The 11,635-nt window shown below is 39.2% G+C and overlaps 1 protein-coding gene across 1 annotated transcript; it reads right to left on the reverse strand.

Moving 5' to 3' along the window:
- Window positions 1–390: 390 nt before the first annotated feature.
- On the reverse strand, window positions 391–1,897 carry LOC130169999 (transmembrane protein 252-like). The gene is made up of 2 exons (XM_056377074.1): window positions 1,430–1,897; window positions 391–1,235 (listed from the first exon to the last, which is right to left on the reverse strand). Exons 1-2 carry the CDS (start codon window positions 1,699–1,701, stop codon window positions 998–1,000), a joined length of 510 nt encoding a protein of 169 aa, XP_056233049.1. The 5' UTR covers window positions 1,702–1,897; the 3' UTR covers window positions 391–997.
- Window positions 1,898–11,635: the final 9,738 nt, after the last annotated feature.

An 11,635-nucleotide genomic window follows, 5' to 3' on the forward strand; every position in this document is an offset into this window, starting at 1 on the left:
TATTGGTTTGTCCACTGTCTGATTTCATGTAGTTTTTCCACCAGCTTTATATGCTGCCATCTTGAGTAGGTTTGCATTGCAAAAGAAGTTTTCAACTAATGTATGGGATGTTGTTGTGGCCTGAGGACAAGGTCCATGTAATTTTAATATTCCTGGTTCAAGTCAGTCTGTTGTACACTATTCACTACAGATTCGTTACTATAAACTGCTTATTTTCAAGTAGGAACTTGTCAATTTTAAACTATACAATTCAGATTTTGGTTCAATCTATTTTAAAATCATGTTGCCTGGTAAAAAGATTTTTTAAAGACTATTATTCTAAAAGGTGTTGATGAATGTGACAAGTCATAGTTTATAATGCAAAACAAATCTTCCAAAGGTTGCCTTGACATTGAGGAAGAAACATTTTGAGCACAAGCAATATAATGACACAGTGCAGATATTTTTATTCCATAATACAAACAACCCTAGAACAGGGGTAACATCACTCACCTCTATACACAGAGTGGTATTATACTTGTAAACATACAGGAGTGTTTGATTTTAATAGTTCACAAATTGAACTACAGTGCAGGTAAAAATCCATCTGTCCATTCAGACTTCCATGGATCCAACTGGAATAATATCGTCCTCTGTTATTTGTCAACAGTTTTGCAGTTCAAATGTGAAGCTTGTCCTTGTTTTAGGAAACCAGAGACAAAACCATTTGAGTAACATCAGCACAAAACCACAGTTTAACTCTACAGACCGTTCCTCTATTAATACCTCTGGGCTGAAACCGGCCTGTTAGCAGTCCGGTCAGACATTAGAGTTCAGAGTTTGGGCGCTGGGTGTAGATTCATGGCTCACAGGTGATGTCAACACGACTCTGTGGTCCATCGTTTGCCAGCCGAACAATCCGGCAATACAAGCCCTTTCCCATTTTCTTCTGGAACTTTCTCTTTCATCTCAGTCTAGAAGTCATGCCTTTCTATAATCGGCATTTCTCCCTTTTCTCTCAGACAGTTAGTCCCTGTCCCTGCTCTTGCTGAACACACTCGAACTGAGTGTATTTCGGAGGCTGCTCCCAGCTCCACGTGCAGTCCGGGGCCTCTGAGCTGTCCTGGCTGTACAGCGGAGGAGCGAGACCCATGACAACATCCACTCCGTCGACCACAACCACAGTCTCAGGGACTGTATCAGGAGAGACTTGGCTTCCCTGGGACTCCTCATATGATGGAGGAAAGGAGCTCGGTCTGCAGAGATAAATACAGAGAATACATTAGTGGCATTAGTTTCATTTAGTTTTATTTGTTTTCCAGAAAAACACTTTTTCTGTAGTTTCCTCCAGAAAGCAAATACTATTCTAACTTTACTTAAAAAGTTTTATTTCTTTTTTCCAACTGTTGTAGTAAGTATTGCGCAAAAATAATCACTTAGGTGGTTTTACCTTTCAATAGTGTAGATGTGGATGTGCTGTTCATGTCTTCCCCTGTGGTATATCTTACTCTTCATGCTGAGGCAGATGGTCCAGAAGACCCCGACGAGCATGGCCAGGAAGCCGAAGACAATCACGATATAACCTGGGATGACCTTCCATGTGTGTTGGTACTCGGTCTGCAGGGACACCAGGTAGGCCCCGATGCACGTCAACGCAAATCCCACACCAGGCAGGACTATCCGGGCCAGAGACCACAGCTGCTTTTTCACATTCATGATCATTTCACTCCCTTGTTGCTTTTTATTGGAGTTTCCAGGTGTCGTTTTCCTTCTTATTTCTGTACCTTCCCAAGTCTTGATGACACTGGTATCAGGCAGGAGCTATTTATATTGTAGTTTCATCCCTTTAGTGCCTGCTCAGGATAAGACCATGTTAGACGCACCTATAATGTGAATAAATTCCCTCTCCAAATTTGAATGCCAACAAATGGTGCTGCAGTTGATGGTGTGTGAGTTTGTGCAACTTTCTCTACCTCTTCAGACATAAAGGGAGGTGACTGGAATGTACCTGCCTCCTCGGTTGTATATTAACACAGTATCAATCTGGGGTCAGAAGGATGAGTGAGATATGGTTGGTAGAGGCAAAAACATTCAGAAAATTCTTTGGGCTGAGAGCTGATAAGAGAACAATTGACTAAACTTGGTAGTGGACAGGTGTGGGATCCATATCTCAATATGTTCTGTTGTTTGTGCTGTCACAAGTGGAAAAAATAGCAGGTGGCTTATCTTACGGTGGTGGAAGCTGTTGGCCACTGGTTCCCAACATTGTAAATATATAAATCTGATGAGTACATAAAAATCGGGTACACAAGTTTTTCTACCTAACTTTTCTAACTAACTAACTTCTAAGTAACTTTCTAACTAACTCTAATTTTGTTTCTTGTGAAATACTAGATACTTTTACCTCTGAAGACCCGTATAAATCTCTCAAATTAAACTGCCTGAAATCTGAGAAAGACAAATCCCTCTTTGGTCGAACTGCTCACAGTTTATGACCATAACCTGTTATGAAGAGTTACAAGTAGACTTTGATTTATATCAAGGTTTTACGAGCCAAAAAGGTTGCGACCCACTGCTATCGGATATAACATAATACTGTGCACTTGCTAACTTGATGATGTTATACATGATTACATACAGATATTTCTACTAATTATAATAAAAGGTGAACTGTTATAACTATTACATAATTAAATATTGAAAAAGAAAGAGTTTACAGTAAAAAAAAAAAAAAAAATCTCCAAAAGTTTGCTTTTTGAAAAACAATAAGAACAAGGAAGCAAACAGTTCAACAGAAAGATGAATGAACGATCCTGGTGCTGATCCAGTTGTCTGTGAACATTACCATTCCTCCTGATGACTACTAGAGACACAATGAAGGAATGAATGAATGAATGAATAGAGCTGTTACTGTCTGAATCTGAATCTGGCAACAACAAAAAAAGGAAGCTGAACAGAAAAGGAAACAATACATCACAAATCAATACTGTTTGCTACAGTAATCATTTACACATTTTAATTTGCAATGACAGTTTTTCTTACCATTTCTCAATTTCTACCCTGCACCATAATCAATTTTGAGAGTTATAATTTACATTTTATACTTGAGATGCACTACAACAATGTTACATAAAAGCCATTAATTACTCAAGTGCGCAGCACAAAAACATTCCTTTTTCTCTCTTTATTCCTTTTTGCTACCTCCAGTTTAACCATTGCAGGCACTAGTTTTATTCTACCACAGAAGTTTTCTTAGTTGTCTCATGTGAATGAAGTCAATAATTATTGCAAACACGTAAAAAGAACAAAAAGATTTGTGTTTTAAAAAAAAATGTGAGATAGAAATATTTCCATGCCCATATGGAAATGGAAAAACACATCTTGATTTGATGGATGCTACTTAGTCATCACAACCAACACACAGCTGGCAGTGAGCCACTTTGTGCTGATAAAACTGTGCAGCATTGCACAACATTTTTCTCTAAACAGTTTACGGAAGTCAATTGGTCATTTTTCCATGAATCCATTTTCATTAAGTAAATTTATTTACCTGTGTTTAGTATTGTAGTGCACAAAAAGATTATAAGTAATGTAGTTCTGTTTATATAGAACATTCATTTTAGGTGTAGTAAGATTAATGTACACAATTAAATTAGGCGAAAGCTTTTAATTGACTGTATTATAATGATAATTCAATTGTTTATGTAATTCATTAAACAGGAATTTTCCTATTTCTTCTAATTTTCCACTTGAATCTTTAATTTATTTCTTCCCTTTCCTCTAAAATCTGAGATTATGTAAATCCTATCCAGTGAATAATCCTTCAATACTCTGTATGTACTTTGGCCTTGATGCTTATAAGCTGTTATGTTCAACTATACAGTGAAAATGTGACTTCCTTCTTACATAAAGCTGAATGATAACCTATGGGGTAAGCAGGCCTCACCTGGAACAAGGTCAGGTGCTCAAAACAACAATTCTTACATTTTTAAAGTCAGAGGTTTCATTTATGATCCTCTGCAGTGAAGGCTTTGGATCCTTTTATTAGCATATGCACCAGATTTGTGTTTTCACTGTAACAAGATAGCTTTCTAAGCTGCTAAGGCTTGTGCAGAGACTCTAGGAAGATATCAGACAAGTCATACTTGTAATCCATAATATATTGTGAATTGCTTTCTAAATGTAACAGTGTTTAAGTTTTGCAAAGACGGCATATGTACAATTTTGTAGACAACCCCTAAATGAGTAATGCTAAGAGATTTTTGACCCTTTTATAAAGTATGCAAAAACCGAGCTCAATCAAAGACAGCATTATATTCTGCTACGTGACACTTGTGACTATTTTCTCCTTTCTATTTGCCCTTGACCTATAAACTCTACTGTGTACCTCGCTCTTTGTTTATTGGCCAGTGTATTCATGAGTCATCATTTATTGACGCTCCATCACGACTGGTACAGTGGTCTATGCTTGGATGGTGTTATGAATGAAATTTCTCCACACCCTTTCAACATTTGTTATGAATGCAGTTCACAGTCATCAGAGCTGTTATCGGCTCTCTGAGACTGTAATGGTTCAATGAACCATATCAGTCTTATCTTATGTGGTGTTAATCCCCTGAGCTCCATATTGCACCATGCCGATGTTTTTTTGACAGGTTAACACACCCCTGTGTTTGATGCCCATGTCAGATACAGTATTCTTGATAGGTTGGAATTACCTACTAATGAGTGTTAATGGTGGCACTATAGCAGATTATAAATCTTTGTGGCTGATCGACACATTCAGCAGTCTGATGTAGTATGAGATGGTAAACTTTCAACAGTGCAGGTACTTAACTCTGTTTTGAAGATGATAATGATGACGTTAACAACATGTCCCCAATGCTAAACATAGTGTATTTTCTGACAACTCTTATCACAAATTGTCTGGACTGATAGCCTGAGTGATCTGACCTGTAAGAGAAAGTGAACTGGAGTCTTAGAAACAGGAGGATGACGCTGCAATATGCTGCATATTTATAGCAGATAATGAGAAGCAAGTGTTCGCCTGTGCTGTGGTGTAATTTTCTTCTGGGAATGCATCATTGCTCATGGGGATTTCAGTGTCTGTGTCATTACAACAGATCCACTGTAGGTGAGAAATCCTATTTCAAAGTGTTTTCCTGGTTTCCTCTAGAGGCTTGTTTTATTTGTATAAAGTCATTGTGAGATTGTGTTTTTTGGCTTCTGGCGCTCAAATCGGAGGAAGCTGTTAGTGGTCTGATATGCACCTGGTTGGCACACTGCTGAGAACTGTAAGAAAAAAACTGATAGGGACCCTCAACCAGACCAAACAGCCGCCTCATTATGAAGTTCTCTATCATTAACAGATTAGGTGACATTATCTCTGGTATTATTAGTGATTTACAGCTGCTCCACACAGTAGCTCAAAGATTACAGTCATTGTTTTTCACATGTTCAGTCGTCTTTGCCACACATGAAACAAACAAACAAACAAACAAACATACAAACATAAAGGTTTGCCTCACCCAGGGTTCTAATTATGGGGAAGATTTGGGGGGTCTGACCCCCCCTCATTAAGACTTGGACCCCACCAAAAGAGGTAAAAAAGAGTAACAATTTGGGGGGTTTAAACATGTACAGTATATAATATTCCTGTCTGTAATTGGTTTCTGACTTTAGCCTTAAGTTAGTTTAACTAATATTTACTAGTTTCTCACTTTGGCCTTAAGTTAGTTATCTAAATATACATAAATACAGTTACAGCTTAGCTAACCAATGTTAGCTAGCTGATAGCATGCTCTTTAATTTCCAGTGTTAGCTTGTCATTTCATTACCCACATAAAATTTTCATATATGATCTAATGTTAGCTAATGTTTAAATATTGTTAAATATTAAAATACATGTGTGCCCAACACCTCAATTCACTGAAGCACTGTACTGAGCTTTACTGGGTTTCCTTTCACCCTGGAGAAATAGTTGATCCCCTTGATTGTCATTGTATAATTCGCACTCTGGTCTCACCCCCATTGGAAGAAAACATAGGCAAAACATTTCATATGGGAAACACGGGTGAAGCACAGGGAAACACAAGAACTTAAACAACAGGCCAAAACACAAGGAACCACAGGGGATGACAACAGGAGACAAGAACTGGCAACATGAACGGACTGAGGACCAATCCAGACATGAACAGATCGCGGAAGAACCACAGACGAACAGATCGACTATATAGACTCAAGGGAGGCAAGGGTGATTGAACACAGGTGAAACACATTAGGGCGGGGCAGACAATCACCACACAGAAACAGGACCAAGACAGGAAGTAAAAACATTGAGAAAAGTCCAAACAAACTAACAAAAAGTGTCTGTCATGGCAAACCATGACAGTATAAAGTATCATGAATTGGAAAGACTCAAAGAAAGTTTCAAGTACCTTGAATTTGTACTTAAATACAGTATTAAAAAACAGTAGTAAATAAACTTAGTTTCATTCCACCATTGCAGGATGTTTTGCACATCTAAACAACTAATGAATTCAATGTGCAGTCTATTACATGTGCCATCTGTACACTGCCACATTATGGTTTCTCCTGGTGTCTCAAACACACACACTCACACACACATCATACACACACATACGGGCCTTCTTTTAGACCTCATTATTGAGTGATAATTATAGACAGAGTGAGACAGGGAGCCATTAGTTGTGAGGGAAGGCGTGACGGCTCGGTTATTAATCAGCTGGGCTCTGATGAGGACCTGCCACCCCTCTGTCATTAATACACATCAGGGTCAGACTGCACACTCAGCACTTGTTTCATGGTCACCAAACATGGGCAGAGGACACACACAGAGTGAGTGGATATCAATTATTAGATTGTTTAGATGATCATTTTGGTCAGTTTATGCAAACGCATTAGTCATTTGCAGTAGTAGTACCATCAAAGGTCCAGTGGGGGCGATGTTGCATTATTTTCTTTCACCGTGCCAGTGGCTATTGAGCAAGGGCCCTGCAGTACTACTCGGTAAAAACTATTTAATAAGGGAATAGTCAAGACTAATGACTAAAACAATCACTGTCTTCTACCACATCACATTCGATAGGTTCAGCAGGTGGGGTGATAGTATCTCTCGGTCCTTTAGACTCATATGTAACTTTAATGTGATCCGTTTGGAGGCGGGGTGAAGGCTCCAAACTGCCTGGTTTTGATAATCATGATGATCTGTCATACAGGGGATTGTGGTTGGCAGAGTTTTTTTTTCCCCCCTATTTTGTCACAGATTATAAATCTCCTCAGCTCCAAGTGTTGGATAACATCTTTATGCTGTAAAATCATTCACTTCACTCTGGTGTCATTTTATCATTGTGAAGATGCTATTACAGATAAAAGACATATATCAAATGTGAGCCATGTGTGTTGAAGGAAAAAGTGATCTTAAAACTTGCTTATAAAGTAAAAGAAGGAAGGAAGAATGGAGGAGGGAGGAAGGGACGGGAGAAAGGCAGGAAGGTTTTAAACTTTTCAAACTTTCACTCCCACTCTGATTCTGTGTCTTTTTGTCTTGTCTTGTAAGTGGCTCTGCTGCCACTCTTACCATGTCCATCCTCAGCTGTTACATGTGCTCTTGCCTGTAGTGTTTCACTGCTCTTTCCTGTAGTAGCTGTATAAACCCTCGCAGTTGTCTGGACTAGCCGAGGCAGGAGGGGATCAATGAGGAGATCGATAGGGTCCCTGGGAGTCCTAATAGCCCTGTTACTGCTCCCTGACTCCCTGCCTGGCTGCCTGATATAGCAGAACACTTGGTGGGGAGCAGTGTGTGTGTCTATATGTATGTGTGTGTGTATGCGTGTGTCATCCAAATCCTGTCTACGACCCCCCCCCCCCCGCTGAGTCTGTACTTACTCTTAGGTGATGATACAGAACAACAACTTCTCTAATTGTGCCCACTTATGGAGCTGATAGCTGAGGATGATCTGTATGTGTTACATGGCTCTCTGCTGGGTTCACTTTCGGTCTCCATCGCATGTTCCCTGGAAGTAAGCTACAAGAAGACAGTTTTGAATTACTTTACCTAAAGGGGCACTGCTCCATTCCCAGCCCAGTGTCTTAGAATTTCAGCTCATATAGGACATTTTATGCAAGCCGTGATTTACATCCAGCAACAAGTAGTGTGCCTGACATCAAGTCAAGCACAACGTATGTCTGACTATCATACAGGAGAAAGTTTAACCAAGTGTTTTACTCAGCATCATGACTCTTTAACCTTAACCATACCTTAACTGCCATGCACAGACATTAGGCATTATATGTTTAAAAAAAAACAAAAAAAAACACACTTGCATTGGATGTAGTAAAAATCAAAAACATAAAAAAACAACGTTACACAAAGTTGTCCATTACTGAAGCTCTGACACTGCAGCAGTAGAATTGGATTTTACATAGTCAGTTTATTAGGCATGGGCGGTACTTCTCAGTCTGAAAACAATTGTATATGCATAATGGGAATTGCTAGACCCAGTGTTTTGGAGCTTGAATCATACTAAAAGTTAGGATATCTTGGTCTCTGCTGTATCAATTTTTACTATTCTGTTTGTTAATCTTTGTATAGAAGTGCAATATTAAATGCAGTGCCCCTTCAAAGGATAAGCCTGCCGTTATACTGGTATTTTTCTTATTGTTAGCAAATCCCATGCAAATACACAAACCAACAATGTGTTAGTTCATCTCTCAATACGTTCTGAATTCCCCAATCCGTCTGCGGCACTCAGCCCAACTCTTGTGGATCCTACTGAAGACATAAATCTTTAACACACAAATATACACACATACAGTGGGTACAGAAAGTATTCAGACCCCTTTAAATTTTTCACTCTTTGTTTCATTGCAGCCATTTGCTAAAATCAAAAAAGTTCATTTCATTTTCATTTCTACACTCAGCACCCCATCTTGACAGAAAAAAACAGAAATGTAGAAATTTTTGCAAATTTATTAAAAAAGAAAAACTGAAATATCACATGGTCATAAGTATTCAGACCCTTTGCTGTGACACTCATATTTAACTCACCTGCTGTCATTTCTTCTGATCCTCCTTGAGATGGTTCTACTCGTTCATTGGAGTCCAGCTGTGTTTAATTAAACTGATTGGACTTGATGAGGAAAGGCACACACCTGTCTATATAAGACTTTACAGCTCACAGTGCATGTCAGAGCAAATGAGAATCATGAGGTCGAAGGAACTGCCCAAGGAGCTCAGAGACAGAATTGTGGCAAGGCACAGATCTGGCCAAGGTTACAAAAGAATTTCTGCAGCACTCAAGGTTCCTAAGAGCACAGTGGCCTCCATAATCCTTAAATGAAAGAAGTTTGGGACAACCAGAACTCTTCCTAGACCTGGCCATCCAGCCAAACTGAGCAATCGTGGGAAAAGAGCCTTGGTGAGAGAGGTAAAGAAGAACCCAAAGATCACTGTGGCTGAGCTCCAGAGATGCAGTAGGGAGATGGGAGAAAGTTCCACAAAGTCAACTGTCACTGCAGCCCTCCACCAGTCGGGGCTTTATGGCAGAGTGGCCCAACAGAAGCTTCTCCTCAGTGCAAGACATATGAAAGCCCACATAGAGTTTGCCAAAAAACACATGAAGGACTCCCAGACCATGAGAAATAAGATTCTCTGGTCTGATGAGACCAAGATTGAACTTTTTGGTGTTAATTCTAAGCGGTATGTGTGGAGAAAACCAGGCACTGTTCATCACCTGCCCAATACAGTCCCAACAGTGAAACACAGTGGTGGCAGCATCATGCTATGGGGATGTTTTTCAGCTGCAGGGACGGACGTCTGGTTGCAATTGAAGGAAAGATGAATGCGGCCAAGTACAGAGATATCCTGGAAGAAAACCTCTTCCAGAGTGCTCAGGACCTCAGACTGGGCCGAAGGTTCACCTTCCAACAAGACAATGACCCTAAGCACCCTAAGCTAAAATAACGAAGGAGTGGCTTCGGAACAACTGTGACCATTCTTGACTGGCTCAGCCAGAGCCCTGACCTAAACCCAACTGAGCATCTCTGGAAAGACCTGAAAATGGCTGTCCACCAACGTTCACCATCCAACCTGACAGAACTGGAGAGGATCTGCAAGGGAGGGTGCTTCTACTCAATACTGAGCAAAGGGTCTGAATACTTATGACCATGTGATATTTCAGTTTTTCTTTTTTTAATAAATTTGCAAAAATTTCTACATATCTTTTTTTTGTTTGTTTTTTTGTTTTTTTCTGTCAAGATGGGGTGCTGAGTGTACATTAATGAGAAATAAAATGAACTTTTTTGATTTTAGCAAATGGCTGCAATGACACAAAGAGTGAAACATTTAAAGGGGTCTGAATACTTTCCGTACCCACTGTATATAAAGGCTCAGTAATTTGCTTTAACGGCTGGATACTGTAGTTTTTAAGAAAACATCACTTGAACAGGAGCAAACTATATAACTATTTTCAGCTGCAGATCAACCAGTGCAATGATGTGTGGCTCAAATGTGTAATTAATAGTTTTTGGACGACAATGGAGGTTTACGGCACTGAGGAATAAGCTATATAAGGTTTTGGATACACAGACAACACTTGTTAGTAGGACCAATTCATTTGTGTTTTATCTTCAGTTTTTTGTTTTGATCTTTCCATTGGATTTATTGACAATCAGAAAATATAAAATATTTTTTAGCATTTCTCCGATTTTGTATTTTAATATCATGCTACTACTCTACAACATGTCAGAGTAAAATTTTGAACTTTTTTACTCCTTTACATCTATTTGCCAACAGTTTTTACTTGTTACAATAAGAATACAATCTTCATCCAAACATCAAACTATCAAACTACCCAGCAGTGTATGAAGTAGTTAGAAATAGCTCCACCTGGACCAGTTGCAACATTAAAATGCTGCTTATATGTTAATGCATCAGTGATTAGAATTCAATATTATATGCACAAAGTTGCCGTTTTGCTATGTAATAGAGTCCAGTAAAGCTGTCCTGTAATAAATCCTCCCTGAAGGTTGTAATGGTCAGTTTTGTTGAAACTAAATTGTCTTGCAAGAGGTGTTTAGAATATTTAGTTACTGATATAAATGGATTAAAAACACAAGACTGTACTTTTACTTTTACTTCTAATGGAGTATTTTTTAATTGTTATTTATATATCTGAGTACTTCTTCCACTATACTAGCAATTCCGGCCCAATGACACGTTTCCAAGTGGAAAAAGCATTGTAACCATACACTTAGCTCCACCTGGTGTGCATTTGCTACTACTGAGGTGTGACTACAACACAAAGAATTGTTTCTGTGTGTTTGACTTTACAGGAAGAATCTGTGAGGCAAAACTTCTGCAAACTCCCTGAGATATAGTTCTGATTTGTAGCTGAGTTGATGAAGCCTGCTGCAGTGTATCTGTTATCCAGTCCCTGCCTGCCACCCCCCTCTGTGCCTGCATTGATATTTACACCATGACACAGTGCAGGTTCTCTCAGTGTGCCCACTCGAAAATTAGTTGTGAAAAAGTACAATATATCGAGGCTGCCAACGCTCGCCGCTATCTGAACACCCCGCTGATTTCTCAGATTATCGGGCCTCACACTGGCACCTCAGTTGCGGTAATAAACAT

Source organism: Seriola aureovittata, chromosome 5 (assembly GCF_021018895.1).
Source record: "Seriola aureovittata isolate HTS-2021-v1 ecotype China chromosome 5, ASM2101889v1, whole genome shotgun sequence".
Lineage (NCBI taxonomy): Eukaryota > Metazoa > Chordata > Actinopteri > Carangiformes > Carangidae > Seriola > Seriola aureovittata.

Coding starts and splice junctions, on each gene's coding strand:
- LOC130169999 (XM_056377074.1), bottom strand. CDS start 1,701: ATGATCATGAATGTGAAAAAGCAGCTGTGGTCTCTGGCCCGGATAGTC. Junction 1,236..1,429: donor CACATCTACACTATTGAAAG/GTAAAACCACCT, acceptor TTATCTCTGCAG/ACCGAGCTCCTTTCCTCCAT.